This window comes from Aythya marila, assembly GCF_965140915.1.
Source record: "Aythya marila genome assembly, chromosome: 2".
NCBI classification, from domain to species: domain Eukaryota; kingdom Metazoa; phylum Chordata; class Aves; order Anseriformes; family Anatidae; genus Aythya; species Aythya marila.
In genome coordinates this window covers 26,567,697-26,585,148 of record NC_139043.1, presented here as the reverse complement: position 1 = coordinate 26,585,148, position 17,452 = coordinate 26,567,697, and the positions used below count along the sequence as shown (strand labels likewise).

The 17,452-nt window shown below is 40.2% G+C and overlaps 1 protein-coding gene across 2 annotated transcripts in view; it reads left to right on the top strand.

Annotated features, from left to right (window-relative positions):
- The first annotated feature begins 15,282 nt into the window (after nt 1-15,282).
- SLC25A13 (solute carrier family 25 member 13) overlaps nt 15,283-17,452 on the top strand; it is a 97,184-nt gene continuing 95,014 nt past the window's right edge. The window contains exon 1 of one of the 2 annotated variants that reach the window (XM_082755284.1): nt 15,283-15,351. In XM_082755284.1, coding sequence (XP_082611410.1) covers nt 15,340-15,351 — 12 coding nt within the window. In that variant the 5' untranslated portion in view covers nt 15,283-15,339. Of the gene's footprint in view, nt 15,352-17,092; nt 17,178-17,452 lie in introns of those variants that run through there. The other variant, XM_082755285.1, reaches the window with a different exon arrangement.

The window sequence follows — 17,452 nt, the reverse complement described above, 5'->3', positions numbered from 1 at the left end:
TTTATATCACTTTTCTTATGTCATATTTTAGACCCTTTTGTATATTTTTGATAATTAACAATACTAAAAATTAAAGAGATTAGTGAAAAATAAATGTAAAATACATCTGCATTTTGATGGAAGGAAACTATAATAGTAAATCTGTCTCAGTTCCTGAGCTTATACCTTCCAAAGTGATCTGTGTTGTTTCTGTTGGCTGTAGTGGGCCTCTGGAAACACGGGAAGCTCTCGCCACGTGTTTGAGTGCAGGATTGAGACTTCATGTGGTAGGTCTTTGAATGTTCATCACTTTACACAGAAAAGGCTCTGGTCTACTAGTTACCACACTGTAACCAATGCAAGACTAAAAAAAGGGAAAATGGAATAACTGCATCATTTTCATACTCACGTCCAAAATAGTAAGCCCACTAAAATGGCAGATATATTATATAGTTTCTCTTAGTTTACAGTGAAAGTTGCTCTTGGACTTTTGTGGAAACCTTAAATCTTTCTTCTGTGGTTTATAAAAAGCTCTACTAGTGATGCAATCCTGAATGACCTCTGGAGACCTCAGCGTACTACCTATGCAGGTTCTTCTGACCATGCTGGAGACCATTTTGACATTGCCTTCAAGATCTTATATGTGAAAGGCTAACTGTCCCGTGCTGTAAAACCAGTCTGGTATTTCATAATGCTGAGCACCTTTGAAAACTGAGTGCATCTTGTAAAAAAAAGAAAAAAGAAATAGCCAAGGTTTCTCAAGGCTGGGGAAAAAACAAGCCAAACTGGGGCTGCACAAGACTCATGGCTACAAAATGTCTCATCTGATGTGAAAACGTGACAGAAGGGCTAATGTGTGCCCATAGCAGATGTATCACACCAGTTCTTCATTACTGAACACAGATTATGATAATTATCTACTGACAATTCCACTAAAAGATATCACTTTTATATCAATGCAAAGGTTATTCTTACATAGCACAATGTACTGCAGGTTGAGAGATGCCTGCATGCTCTCACCAAGCTAACTCGGATGTCAAAAGCAATAGGATATTTTTCAGCATTGATGCTAGCATTAAGACATCCCTGCCCCCTCAGAATGGCTCAAGCCCAACCAGGAAGGAACAAAAACTGTGACCAAAGGGACAAACGCTCCACAGAAGAGATTCTCAGAGTGATTTTTCAAAGACAAAGACAATGACAAGTAGATCTCGAACATTAATGTAAGCTTGCCATTTTGCCTTAAACATAAATAAATAAACAAATAAATAAAGGTATTTGAAAAATCTTGCTAATTATATCACACCTAATACTGAGGGCCCAATCTCCACTGGAGCCACTGCTATTAATATAGGATGAATGAACAATAAGACCAATAACTAAGAACAGCTGAAGTCCTAGACTGGTGTATTCAAATATTAATAACCCATGGGCTTTAGGAAGAAGAAGAACCAAAATGGTCATAAAGTTAAAGGCACTTTCAAAGTAATGCAGAAGTTTGAAATTGCATCCAAATCTAAACGAGGAGATAAACAAAGCATCCAAAAGAGGGAAAAATGGTGAAGTAATACAAAAAGAGAAGTTTTTATTTCAGAATGTATGCATAGCACTACAGTCTTTCCATCTAAGGCAGTATGGCATTCTTATTACTCAAAAGTAGTCATTATTTCAAATCATAATAAAAATACCCACACCACAGTTCTAATGAAAAAAAAAAAAAAAAAATCAGACCAGAAAGGAAAAATCACTGAACAGAAGTTATCTTCTCTTGGCTCCAGCAGCATTTTCTAAAATTCAGACACAAATTGTGGGCTCAACACAGTTTTATTCTAGTAAATGTAACAGGATCAGATCCTTAGTATTCATGACAAAAAAAAAAAAAATAACAATTCTTTTGGATTTTTACTGACTACCTTAATGCAGCAGCATTTTGTAGTAGTGTGTTCTAAAACGTAATTATGCGCAGTGGAAAAGGCCATCTCTTTTTGTAGTTTTACATTTATTGCCTTTCAATTTCTTTGAAAAGCAGTCTGTTCTTGCATTTTTGAGACTACGAAACTCATTTTTTGCTAGAACAATCCTTTTCTTACAACATAACTGCCATCTTCTTAGTGAAGGAAACACCTTCAGTTGTTTTCTGTGCCCCCTGAGACTCTTCTCCACCCTCTAACAACTGTTGACCTTCTCTTTTGTTTGGTTTCACTTGATCAGTGCTTTGAGATTAACGTGATGGAAATCGAATCTGATATCTACAGGCAGATACCCATGAATGCAACTGTATCAGAAATGTCACAATTGTTTACTGCTATCATTCCAATTATATTATAAGACCTATTATCTGCTTTCATTCTTAATAACCTACCCTGCTGTTTGCTTTTGCTTTGTTTTCTCCCTGATGGACTTTGATGTTTATAATAGGATGCTGAAAGCAGTCTAAGGAATCTAGGTGAGATGGAAAGGGGTAAAAGGAGCAGGTACCCTTTTGCAACAATTTTCTGCTTTTCCCTTAATCTCACAAAGTGTTGTACACCAGCCTGTATGGAGAGAGAGGAAGTAGACAGGCCAGTGCTTAAAATATATCCTTCCTACTCACCATCATTCCTTTTGTTTTGTTTTGTTTTGTTTTGTTTTGTTTTTCATTTTTTCCTGTAGACCCAAAGGACTTAAGTTCACAAACTTTTGAAGGGATTTCCTCACTATTCCTTCCATGCATATTTCTTCCTTCCCCTTACCTCTAAAAGGAATCCCTATAGATGCCAAGTTTCAGCTAGCCATAGCTGGAAACAGACAAAATAAATTCGCACATAAGCAAAAGAAAATTCAGGTGTAATATTATGAATATTCTCCTAATACAAGAATTTCTTATTGGTTCCAAGAAAAATGCTGAAATCTGTATAACCTGCATCCATTCCAGCAAGACTGGACAAACCAGTAAGAAACGCACTGAATGGTCTTGTCCACAGGATGAAAACGGCTTAAATACTCTGCTATCTTCAGTTTCTATAGTTTACAAAAGACAGTTTTTTGACAAGCAGACATAATCCTATATATGAATATGGATCTGTCACAAAGCTCATAGCAACTGCTCAGAGTTAGAGCTCACAGTTATCCAGCTGAAGAGACATTTCTGTAAGTTGCTCCCTGAATCAGATATGACTATGGGAACACCTGAGTGAAGAAGGAGAGTGATGATACCCCTGTGACTGCATTTTCATAGCCACTGGTTGACCACCATCAATGCCAGAACATAAAGTGTGGGTAAATTATCCACTTTACTAAGTGCTGTAGACTGTATACAGGGTTTGGATCAATGGCTTATTTCTCTTCAGAGTCTTCTCCACTCCAGCAAATGATCCGGTTGACTTCAGAAGGATTCTAACTCACATGAATCAAGACCACCAGATCTGCTCCTGGAGAGCGTGATTGGTTTCCTTAATGAAATCTTACCCCAGGCATCATTAATTTTAATTTGAATTCTAAGCAATTGCTTATGCTGTCACACATCTTTTGGCTGCTTGGGACCTTAAGGAAAATACACATCACAAAACCATCCCATCGAGTAAACATGTTTGTGACCTGAATCTACTTTTGCTTTCTAAAGGCTAGTTTGAGAGAGACACAAAACCTCAGACTCCTCCTGGTTCATTCATTGCAATTGTTGTTCGTAGCTGTGGTTGTTTTCTTTTGGACACTCATTCTCCTTTTCCTGCTCTGTGGCCTGTTTTGCACAGTTCACTCACTCAGGCCACAGAAATAGCTTCCCTCGGAAAACAACACTGGAGATCTGCAGCTTAAAAATGTCACAGTGGTACAGAAAAGATTGCAGAAAAACATTCAGGGAAAAAGATGAGTTTTCAGAAATGCTCTTCAGCTTAAAAAGTGGTCCTTTACAAAATGGGATACATTGAAGATAAACTGAATTTCTCAGAGCTACATATACTGCCATGTAATGAATGTACTTTTTGTGTTTATTTGCTTTGCATTAATGAGTACTAGAATTTACAGTTGATGGCAAAGACTTCAGGTTAAAATTAGAGCACTGTATTGTTTTGTTCCTGGAGGAGTAGTGAATATTATACAACCAATAATTATTTATAATTAAATTTATTTATAATTTATTTATAATTAACCAATTAAATCTTTCTGTTCAGCCTTTGGCTAATTCTTGATTAAATGTGTTCTTCAACAGCAGTAACCTTAAACATTTTTTTTCTGTGTATCTATTCACAATCTTTTCCCTCAGCTTCCAGCTAATCCAGCATGACTGCCACAAACTGAACTGAGAATTTCCACCAGGGCATCAGAAGAAAACAGCCACATATATGTGACTTCTACTCCTGACAACTGTAAGAATACACTGCAGAACATGAAAATTTCAGTTCCCACTAAAAATCAGTGGTGCATATTGCTATGCAACCTATTTTCTTGAGTTAGTAACAGGACTGTGCAAACCTAAAGGTGGGATCTGTGATCCTCATTCATACTGACTTCCAAATTCAGGAGCAGCATCATTATTGCCAATTAAATTATTTGTCCTTTAGGGTACTGCTCATCATGAATGGCACAGATCGAATTCCCTGAAAAAAAAAATATTAAAAAAATCATAAACAGTATACCTCTACAGACCAATGCTATTTCAACCACTAATGTTGAAGTAAGACCTGTAGTCTATTAGATTTTGTTGTTCAATCTGGGACTGGAACTTCTGCATCAAAAGTTGTATTCAAAGTTTTTAATTTTCCCAGCAGTGTAGAATTCATATTTCTTTTGCATTTGCATATATAAGTTTGCAGCCCATTTTCACCCTACATCTACAATTAATTCTAAATTAAAGAATAGTTACAACAATAATACAGGATGCCCTCTGAAGCAAAAGACAATGAAGAAATCAGTGATGTACTGTACAAATCTCGTTTCTAGTCAGAATGTTTTTTAATGTTATACAATGACTTCCACAACTGTGTCAAAAACAATCTTGCTTCAGAGACTTTGGTTCTACCTTGCCAAAGTAAATATTTCTATCTGTTCTAATTTCTATCATTCTCTATGGACCAGTATACCTGTATGAGGCTTTACAGTGTCTTATCAATGATTGTTTCAAGCAATGTCAAGGCTGTCTATACAGTCCATTCTGTGCAGTCTTTTACCCTTCTAGAATAGTAAGCATATGAAGCATTTTAATTTGGAAAAAAATACTCTTTTTTCTCTGAGTTATTTTTTGTAACTTCTCTATTTCTTCCAAGCAGGTGGGATCTTCCATCTAGCATGTAGATACAACAAGCAATTATTTATTTTTTACACAAATAACTTAATTATCATAAAACTCAAGATAATTTTTTATTTTTCTGGCATTTTCAATTATAAAATCTTATTTTCAATTGCTTATATATTAACCCATCAATCCGGTCAAGGATCTTGCATGCTATCTGGCTAACTGATGGTGAAATTTTTAAGAAAGTTTTAGCAAAAATTACCCAGTCATTTGGGAGAACAAGAAAATAAGAATGTTGTTTTCAATGCTAGAAAGTTTTCAGAAATTTAGCTGTGGCATCCACCATACTTTGGAGCAGATGAACAAAGACTAATAGACCGTTCATGCTTGTATCAGTCAGGCATGTGCTTTTCTGTGCTTTTCATTATCTCATGCCACTGAAATAAACTGCACAATATTAAAACTTTGGAAAATGTGAAATCTGCAAATTCTTAGCAATGTTTTGCTCAGGGTTGGTACCTAAATTCTTCAAATACTTGCTCTAAATGGAGCCAGCAGCTGAGGGCTGCAGACTCTCTGCACTCCCATGGAATGACTGTTCTTTGCTACTGTTGGCTTACATAGAACTTAAGATCCAAACTCAAATTAGGGAGTTTCTGTTCTGCTTCCAGTGCACAAAAGAGGACAAAATGGCTGGACTAGGGCAAAGGAGAAACAAGTAAGAACTGTTGTGTTGTGAAACTAGCAGAGTATGCAGTAAGAAAACTGAGACTGAGGAATAGGAGCCATTGAAAAAATGTAAAGGAATTGTCCAATGAGTTCAAAAACTGGCATAAGAAGAAAACTAGAACTGAAGAGGGATGAGGTTGCAAACACGAGGATTAGAAATTAGTCAGAGCTAGGACTCATTTCAATGAGTGAGCACATTCACTGGCTGAGAGAATGCAATGAGGACCAAGAAGAGAAAGGCAATCAGCCTGAGAAGGGGTTTCATGAGTAGCTGAGGCCATAGAACATCTGTTGGGCAAAGATCAAGCCATGAAAAGGAGGAAGACTAGATGATGAGGTAGTAGATGAAAGGCCAGTGTGGATTTGTGTATGACTGGGGCAAAAAAAAAAAAAAAAAAAAAACAAACAAACAAAAAACAAACAAACAAACAAAAACAAACAAACAAACAAAAAAGACCTAAAAATACAAGCATTGGACTACTTTACCTACAAGAACTGGAATACTTTAATGTGTCCAATGATCCCAAATTTTATTTTCTGCACCACAACAAAATGCGACAGAAATAATTACAAACAGTAGACACCAAATTAACTGGAGAGCACCATCATTCCCTTCCGTAGGTATTTCTGAAAATTCCACTGGCTGTCCTATACCCTGCTGAAAACCACACTGAGAATCTGTTCAGTGTCCTATGTACCTCTCGGATCAAGGCCTTTGAGGCAAAGGAATGCCAATTTATGTCCTTAAAACCATGGCTGAGCTATGAACTAAGCTCCTCAGCTCTTACAGGAACAGGTCAGATGAGGACATAAGCAGTGGCATTGCTCTGGGTGCCTGTATAGGAAGGCTTGTGCCACCATAATCTATTTAAGAAAATAAATTTTAAAATAAATAAATAAATAAAAACACCACACTTCTGCAGTCACATTCCCTACCATTTCACCATCCTTTCATGCATCTGATCCAGAAAATTTAGGACCTCTCTTTAGGCAGCACTAGAGGGGTTATGAAAAAGACCTGACTAGGCATTTTGGACACTTGAACAGAAGCTAGGTGCAGGTCGGTTATGTAAAGACAGCCAGAGGCACTGGGCTAGGCAGAGCTGGCAAGAGAACTTGGGATCACCTTCTGATACATAGCAAGTAGCTGACAAGTAATGATTAACAGACTCCAAATATCAACTTTAGACCATGTAGCTGTGGTCAGAATAAATGGCTCGTGTTAATGATTTACATAAGCAGTTCAATGTCGGTGGCACTGAGGTAAGTATCTTTCATTTTAGTAAGGAGACTGAACAGCCTGAAGGGAAACTGAAAGTTCAGCTGTTGTGATACTTGACCTAAGTACCTAACGTTTCTCCCTGAAGCATAGAGTGGTGTCTCAGTGGTATCTGTTATCTTAGAGTAGTATCTTAGAGTGGTATCTCCGTGAAATATAGAGTGGCCCAGGCTTAGCTGCTTCTACATAACCACACATGGATTGTGTTTTATTTTCCACTGAGAGAAGGCTCTGACTTGGACTAATAAGACTTCCATAAGATTTGATTAGTTAAGCTATTAAAACTCATCTATAATGCCTACAGCTTAACTTAAAATGCACCAATGCAAAATGAGATAGACAATCCCACAAAAACTGATCTGATCTCATTTTCTCGGTTCTTGTCCAAAAAGCACCAGGCAATGGGCTCTGCAACAGGCCCTGCAGACTCAGGCCCTGCAGAGAAAAGAGGAGAGCATGCCCTGGAAATTAAGGCTATTTCTGTCCACATCCAACTTTGGCAGCTTATAAGTCTTCTACTTCATATCCAGTACAACAAAGGAATAGAGAAAAGGCTGTCAATTTGCTTAGTTTTAAGGGCAAGTAAACAAAGGCCTTAATCATCACTATATAACTAGGAACTCCTTCAGGAGATAAGTGTTGCATAAGAAGTGTCATTTTGAAACTTCCCAAAGCTAAGGAGACTCAAAGATACAACTATGGGACTTCCAGCTGCTACATACTATACTATATGAGTTTCTGAACAATATAGCAATAACAGCATGCTCCTTCAGGAGTTCCTTAAAGCTAGCATTCCTGCCACAGGCCTTCCTATTAAGTAGGCAGCGATATTTTCTTGAGTTCCAAATGTTCCTCAGGTTCAGCTTCTGCAGAGACCTCATCAAATCCAATCTCAAAGTCAAAAATGGAAGTGAGTGGGTGCACAGCCAACGAAAATGCCAGCCTCTTATGGAAGAGCAACCAGCTTGTAGCTCTTTGCTTGTGACTATCACCTTAGCTTCTGAGTGGTGGCCTAGCAATCAAGAAAGGTACTGCTTTCAAACAAAAGTTGCGCATTTTCCCTCAATCAATATACTCCACCTATTTGCATTAACTGGCTGAATCTAGGAATGACCCTCGTGCTGATTTCATGTACTCTGCACTGACAGGGAAATACCAGCAGAGTTAAGTACACAGGACGTGGGTGCATTTTATGATTACTTCTCCAATGCCCCTACAGAAGCCCAAGTTAATGGATTCCCTCACCATGGACACCTCGCAATGTACACTTTAAGTCACTGTATGAATATAAACAAGCAAAGCAGTACATGAAGAAGTTTTTCTCTCCACTGCAGCAGAGACAATTTTATTTATGTTTTCCCTTTGCAGGTTTCTCTCTCTGTCCCTGGAAAAGGACTCTTTGCTGACTTCAGTCTGACTAGCCCTGTCACTGTAGTAGATGCTGTGGAGGAGATGAACTAGATTTCTTTCTGCTTCATACATTACTATTTGCCCACAAAATCCAATACTAGACAAATCATATTCTCAGATGGGAATTTACCCATTGATTTCAGTAAGCATAGCAATGGATTTTCTGTATTTATTGTTTAAATCTTGTTTCCAGCAGAAATAGTGGCTAAACACAAACAAGACATCTCTTGCAGTCCAACTGTCAGGAACTCAACTGAAGGTCCCTAAAATCTCCCTTCCATATGCAGAGAGTGAACATTCAGCTGGAAAAGCTCTGGGACACTGAACACAGAAGTTGCATGACACATTTTTCACCACTGATCACACAATTCATCCTGAAACATCATGCCTGCTTCTGAAGAATGAAACCATAGATCCAGATGGTTTCTTCCCACCTCCCCAAGGTTTATTCCAGCCACACCGAAAACAACAACAAACAAAGCTAAAAAAGAGGAAAGAAACAAGCAAAACAAACAAGCAGAGCCACTGAGAAAGTCTGGTTTCCTGTGGATGCTTCTGAAGTTTAAGAGATCACTAACTGGACTGACACATTCCCCTGTGGTTAGACTTTTGTAGTCTGTTCTTGGATATGGATTCTTTGGAGTCTATTAAGGGATGAACTTACAATGTAGTCTATTCTTTGGTGGAAGCAATAAGACGCCTTTATTCTTTATCAGGCTGCTGCTTTTTACAAAATCTGGAGGAATTCAATACCTCTGAGACTGCTACTTTTCTCTCAATCCTGGTTGAAACTGGCTAAAAGCTGACTTTTGACCAGATACATAAAAAGCAATGTGATCATATTAACTGCTTTTCTTTGGTAATCAAACAAAAAACAAGTGCTCAAAATAATTAGAAGTTATCATCATCTCTAGCTAAACACACTTGCTATCAATGCTTCCAGTTCTGTACATAATTAAGAACCTTTTGAACTTTTGTCTTTATCCAGCTCATTTTAACAAAACTAATACCAAAGCTGGGATACACTGATAATGGAGAGCTGTAAATACCTAGGTGGGGGATATTCCTGGAGTCTATGTAAAACATTGAAACTAATGGATAAGCTCCCACCCGCTTCAATGGACTTTGAGCTAGACCACCTTTCTCAAGCTGTGGAAAAAGACTAACTCATACTGGGTCCTCTGGAAATGTGTATTTATAATTAATGAATCTCCATGGAAAATATTTTTTTTTTAATTATTTTGGTTGGAAAACCAAAGAAAATTCTCAATTTCAAGATGATCAAATATTTATATTTTCAGACACGTAAGTTAAATATAAGAGAAACTCAGTGCCTTGTACAAAACTTTGCAGAAGTTCCACTGCTTTCTGAAGAGTCTTGGCTAACAAAAAGACAGCAGTCCTCCTGCACACAATGTATGTACAGTGTGTACATACAGTGCAGACATCAACACATACATTTCACAGCCATACATATGTATAAAGTGAAGCCTAGTTTCATCTGTGAGGAAAGTCTGGTTAAAAGTAGCATGGCTATTCCAGTACAATAAAAATTTTGATGAACCGACTTGTTAATGGATTTCAACCAATCTTTTTAGGGATACTATAACAATGCTTTAAATTCTAGACATTTTGTTGATTGGGTTAAATAGCAAATTAATATATTGCATTGAAAATCTGATCTACTTTTGCTCACTATTTTGCAGTGATTGACAGATTTATTATATTTTTCTTCTCTTCATAAATGCTTCAGAATGGAGAAAATCTAACATATCTAACATATATATATATACATATATATATATTTAAACTTGGTGTTGCAACTTTCCTTACTTAATAATTAAAATTACAAATAAAAGAAGCTAGTTTACCCTTTGACAAACCTCACTCTTCTTAACTTCCATCTGTGAATAATGGCCAGTGAGCATGCACAGTGGCTGGTACAGATTGGATTTGGTGTAAAATGAAACAATTCTGCTGGCATTGTTAGAAGCTGGCATTTGCACTTATGCAAATTTTTTTTTTTTACTGGTTCAGAATAACAATGATTTAATGCAGCAGCACGGTTCAGCACTTGACATGCTGTTATTGTGTTTTAATCTGTTTTTAAAAAAATACTCCTTATGGAAAAAAAAAAAAAAAGACAGGAAAAACATAGGTAACTCCTGTATCTATAATATAATTTACATTCTGTACTTCGCTTTAAAAATGGGGTAGTATTAGTACACAGTATGATAAATATTCCAGGCATATACAACTTGTGCTAGGTGATAAAATATTCTGAGCATGTCCTAAAATGATTCTCTCATCAGAGATGGCTTGTTACCTCCACCATCAGCAGATACTGATAATTAATCAACTGAAATGAATCTTTACAGAATAAACAAATCTGTTATACATGAAGGATGATTATGTTCTTTTGGCTGTGAAGATTTTTCATAACTTATTCATGCCAATGGTGTGCCTGAGTTATGAAGTATTTCTCACTTATGAAATAAATATAGCATCCTTTGTTTGTCATATTATCTCCTCTATTTTCTGGGCTTTACCCATGTAAATCAGCACAAATCTATCAGCTATGCTGATTTACACCAACAAAATTAACCCCCTATTTGTAATATCGATGGTTCCATCTCCTGCGTTGTTTCAGATGCATTTCTAAAACATAGCATTGGTGAAGCATTTTCAAATGTTCCATCTTAACAATAATCTATGTGTAAATGCCATCATCAGCCTAAGTCAGAATCATAGCCATCTCTCCCCAGCTTTCTGAATTCCACCATCTCCTGGTAGACACAAGGCACTCAGTGGGGGACAGCATCATAGTTTGAGATGGGAAAGACATGAAAATATACTACCATTTGTATGGATTTTTAAATGAATCCATACTTATGTGTGTTGCTTTTATGCTCACTTTTCCTTGAACTATTTAAATGACCAGTTTGGTTTTTCACTCACAGGAGCACTGATAAGACAATGAATTTTAAATAGGAACGTGAAAGTATTTGAAAATCTTATGTTCTAAGGGACGGGAAACAATATGTTTGGCTGGCCTACTCAGCAATCACAGATAAACAGCAGGGTTTAAATCACAAATACTTGTGTGTTAAAAAAAAAGAAAAAAAAAAAAAAGAAGAAGCATTGACAATCTTCAGACAACATTATAAAATAACCTGAAGAACAGCAAATATATGTGAAGAAATCATGATCCGCTGTGAATATTCTGCAAAGAGAGAAAGGACTGTGAATGATTCATTCAGACTGAGTCATACTGGATTTTATTAGAAAATTCTCAGGGTTAGGCCTACTGTGTGAGCACAAATTCTTGGCTAAGATTCACTAGACCGATGTGCTAACTCACACCAGCCAGACTTCCTTCATTAGAAACAAAACAAAACAAAACACAAAGAAACTAAAAACAGGGGGGAAGAGAACCCACAACCAAACAACTACAACAACAACAAAATCAAACCCTTAGCCTAAGGAAGGAGATACTGCTTCATGTCTTTCCTAGAGGCTTCACTGAAGGAAAGGAATCAATAAAGGATTTTTAAGAACTATTCAAGCAAAATCTGCTCAGGAAAACCTTGAATCAATTGTGCTCATTTCTTTTGGAAGTTTAGGTCTTTGCCACAAGGAATTAGGCCATTTGTTTATTTCTAGGAGAAGCTGTACTTACAGGAAGACATACTTGGTGCAAGTTTTGTGGTAAGTTAATATGCGCCATACTATTCGTGCTACTGTATGTATAATATAACACAAAAGAAGCCATCTGGAAGAAAATTACTGTGTTGTGGGGCAGGCAGAAGGTATACTGAGGGAAACAGCTCACTAATAGTCTTGAGGGTCTTGGGTCAGCCTTTGCTTTACCTTGGTCTTTCACTGAGGTATTTGGTGCACTCAGATTTTTCCAGATCAGATTTTCCCACATCCAGTTATTTCCAGATCTTTACAGAACCAATAAGAGACTTTCTTGCCTTCAGGCTACATACTGCAATGCCTACAGCTTAGGCATCAAGTTGCCATTGCAAAATCCAGAACATTGCAAGAGACTTCATGGAAAGAATAATGAATGTCAGAGTAAGCTGCAAAACGGCTAGAAGTCTGAGCTCTGCTTTATAATCAATAAAAAAATGCTGATGGTATGGCATATACTTGTATCAGTCCTTAATGAAGACTAAACAAGCCTATGAGTACCAGGCTGTCAGCCTCTCCAGGGTGATCTTTAATAAACTCAGCAAAATCCTGTGTGTCAATTAAGATACAGTTGCTCTGTTACATAATAACCTACTACACACCAAGAAGTGAATCAGCTCTCATTCTCTTCTACAAATAAACAACCAAAGCCTCATTTTTCAGCTCATGGACAGAGGCCAGATACTAGGTTGTGACTTACTTTGGAAACAAGCTACAGATCTTCCTGCAGAACCTGTGCCCATATGTATAAACAAATTCAATTTACCCTATATCAGAAGAGGGAACAACCAGGACCATAACTCTAGGTTGTGTCCTGTTGAAGAGAAGAGCCTGGGTGTGACTATGTGCTGTGTCTTGTGACTATTACAAGAACAGAAAAAGCCATTTATTCAGGAGACATGACCTCCTAACTTCTTTGAGAAATACTTATATATTTTGTGATGAAAACTGACTCAGAATTCACATCTGCTCACATCACATCTTACCATACAGCATAATCATGCTTCTCTCTGATCCAGCTGATCTTGGATTCCCTTCCATACAATGACACAGCTTCGCTAAGAAGAATGATAAATGTCCCTCCCCTATTCCCCAGAGCAGTCCATGGTTTTGTGGTTAAAACATACTGAAAGGAATATGAAACATGGGCCTGAATCTAACCTAAGTCAATGGAGGACTTTGAAAACAAGTTGCTTATGCAGCCAAAGAGAATGCTGTAATCTACCACAGCCATATCACATGCCATTTCAAAAGCGAACATTAGCCTTCACTGCCTTTTATAGGAAGATAAAGAACTTGGGCCTGTGCATGTGCACTAGATGTGGACAGATACCTGCTGAAACCTTTATGCTGATTGCACTCAGGTTTTCATACAAGGCAGGGAATGACCTTCCAGCCTTGTCACGACCGAGACACTCCTGAAGGCTTGCTCAGGACTTCAGGCACTTGGAGCTCTGAAAGGCTGGGAAATGAAGTGCTAGAAAAGCTTGGGTGCTCTCACATTTAGGGAACAGTTGAAAGAGGCTTTCCAGAGTCACTGCTTTTTATTTACTTGACTATTACCGCCAGTCTACTTGAAACATGTTCAGGTTGTTTGTTTGTGTTTTTCCTTGATAATGGGCTCAAGACCACGTGGCAGTATAACGTGAGAACTGTAGGAATTTTCTTAGCTGTCTCAGTTTTGAAAAAAACATCACATTGAGGCTTGTTTTCACAAAAATAAAGCTCAATAGGACAGACTTTCAGCCTTGCATCTAAATATCCTGGCTTCTGTATATTCACAAAATGTTATATTTGTATTCTAAGACGATTGTTATGCTATTTTCTCTCTGTAATTTTTCCTTCCTTAGTGGCATTATTAAAATAATCTGAGATTGTTTTTGTTGTTTATAAATGGACTGCTATTATCTATTCATTTGTGACAAGGTGACAGTATTTATTCATCCAGTTGTTTGCAGATAGAAACTACATAATTTTTATTTTGTGTTCACTTGAAAAGGTGTGGCTGGAGGAAGGCTCCAAGTCTGTTGTGCCCTAACTGCTGTTCTCTAGGTCAGAGAGAACTGGGAAGAAGGGAAAGGCTGGGCTTTCTCGGAGAGAGCTGTGCACACGCAGCAGGAACAAGGATGCAGGGCAGGCAGAAGAGGGAGAGAATCCAGCAAGTGGGAGGGTTTGACAACAAGCAGAAACTGGAAGACTGTTGAGAAGTAAAGGAGGTACGCTGTCAGGTCTCACAGGTGATGGAAGAAACTTCTCAGGTACACAGAAGACTGTAGCATTTGCTGTAAACCAAAAAGTCATTAATTTACCGAAAACAAATGAAGTAAAAGAGCCATTCTCCAAAGATATGTAGAGGGGAAGGGCAGATGAGTTTATGAATCCCTTTCATTTCACTGTTGTCTCACTCTAAGACAATTGACGACAATCAATTGACGGGTTAATCGCTCTGGTTTATATTTTGTTAGTTTCATGCATGTTTCAAGCTCCTTGGCTGCAGGACCCACCTGCGGCCAGCCTAAAGCTTCCCCAGGAGCCGGAGGCCACGAAGCCAGTGCGAAGGGGCATCGGCAGGGCCAGCGATCACCCCCGTGGTGGCCAGGGCTGGCGTGCCAAGCGGTGTGCTGCCAAATGGCGTGCTGCTAAGCGGTGTGCTGCCAAACCTGCCTCGACAGGCGGGCGGCAGGCAGCGTGCAGACCGCCTTCGAGGCCGAGCACGTTGTGCTTGTGGTGGCTCTGGGCACGGCCACTGCTTCTCACTGGGGTGCTTGCAGGCCACGTTCCGGCATCAACAAAATTCGGCTGGTGCTGCCTGCTCCCAGGGCATCTCTGAGTAAAACCAGCCCCGGGCCGTGCCGGGCCGAGGCGTGCAGCCAATGGGCCGGGCCGAGCCGTGCCTGGCAGAGCGCTGAGGGCCGGCGCTGGCGGGCTGGTGCGCAGGCGGGGAAGCCGCCTGCCGCGGTCGGAAGGGAAGGAGGGAGGGGAGGGAAGGGAAGGAAGGGAAGGGAAGGAAGGGGGTGGCTGCGCCGGGCACAGCATGGCTGCCAAGGTAAGGCACCGCGGGCGGGCGGGCGGGGACGGGGCTGCGCAGGGAGCCCGCCGCTGCTCGGCACCGAGCCGGCGAGGGCAGCGGGGAAGGGGAGCGGGGAGCCGGGGAGCGGGGGGAGGCCGCCGGGCGCCCGGCTGCGGCTGCGGCTCCGGCTCCGGCTCCGGCTCCGGCTCCGGCTCCGGGCCGGATGGCGGCGGGGGCGGCCCCGAGCGGCTCCGCAGCGCCCGGGGAGCGGCGGCGGGGCCCGTCCCGGGGCTGCCCGGCCGCTCGCCTCCGGTGCCCTTCAGCTGCTCCCTGCGGCTCTGCCCCCGGTCCCGCCGCTCCCTCCCGCACCAGGCGGCCGGGTGCCTCCGGGTTAGGCTCTCGCGCTGCTGCAGGAGGGGAAATGGGTGAAATATTTTTTCATCGGGGCTTTAAGCGCACGCCTCCACCCCCCCAAAAATAAAAAGGCAGTGAGGTAGCAGCCGGGTGAAGGCCACGCTGGAAGCCGGCAGGTTTAGCTGTGGCTGTAGCGCTAGGCCTGACTTACATAAAGTACCGTGTGGCCAACACATCTGGTTTCGCATACAGAGGCGTTTTAAAACCCAGCAGCTCGCATCCTGCCCCGGTTGAAGCCAGTGATGACACTTAAATTGCAGAAACATCAAAAAGTGAGGCTTCGAGCAGCAGAGCCAAGCACACACAGGCCTGCTCAGGCACTGGCCGGAGATCCACGTGCCCGGCCCCGCTCAGCAAGGCCATGACAGAGCTGCTCCTGGCGATATCCAACTCTCTAGGAACTTGGCTTGTCCGAAATACAGCCAGTTTTAGTGGTTGGACAGCACACGATTCCTCTTTGCCATGGTATACAAAATACTCACCCCCCAACCTTACGTTTATTATTAGTATTAAGCTTTCTATTATTATTATTAGTTGCCCACTGGTCCATACGCACAGCGTATCACTTATACCATGAAACTCTAGCTGTACAAACACTTGAGTCTTCAGTTCACTCAATTTATGAAACATCTACTTTTTTTTTTCCTACATCATCTTTCCCTCTCCCTCTTAATCTGCGATCCAACTGAACCTATACTACTCAAATATATTTTTAAAATGTTGTATGCATAGCTAGTGTTTGTCTAATCAGGTACCTCATGCCACGCATTTGCATGGTGGCCTTTCACTTTGGTTTATCATAGAGGTCAGACCACCAAAATCTTTCCAACAGCGTGTTGGAAAGGCTAAACGCTCAGGGAGAAACTGGGCTGAATGCGGTATGTTTCAGATTACGTCCAGCTTGGCAAAGAGGCACCTAATAAAACAAATACTCAGTTGTTACTAGCGTCATAAAGTTCCTTGGTGCATTGCAAGACAGAGATACAGCACTTCGTACTGCAGGTTTTACAGCCCTCAGGTAGCTTCAGAGGAAAGCTTCTACGTGTGGTCTTGAATGACCTATGTTAAAAAAAAAAAAAAAAAAGGCAGCAGCACATGGTAGAACTGGGAGCAGCTAGAATGGATTAATTATTAAGTTACCTTGGGAGACTTGAAGGGTTTTTATCTTTTTGAGGTGAAATGGTTGCTGTTAAACTGTTAAACACAGATGACTTTCTATTTTTATTGTAGTCAGCGACAAAATGTAAGTAGCGTTTTGTGCTCTAACGGTAACGTCTGAGCTCAGGTTCTGCAAGCACACACATGAATAACTTTGCCACACAAACAGCTTCTGGGCCTGAAGTTATTCACATGTGCTTGCAGGCATGGGCCTTGATTTGTGTTCTAACTTCCTCACTGATGCATCTCAGTAATGTTTGCCTTTTTCACCTCAGCCAAACAATGGACTGGTGAGTTGAATGATTTTTCTAAAATTCCTTCGGTACCTTTTCCTTGCCAGTATCCTGCATGACCGCTTCCTTTAATTTTTTAATTACACCATCTTAGGCGTACAAGGCTTTGAAACTGAATGTAATTGTTCTTCACTTGCAAAATTCCACTGTTGACGTTTTAAGTGGACTCCAGGAATTCGGTCTGTCAGGAGGAAAACCCAAGTGGGATACTGTTAAGGCTGCATAGTTAAGCACTCGGGTATCAAGAAATGGGCAGAGCTTTTTGTGTGGAA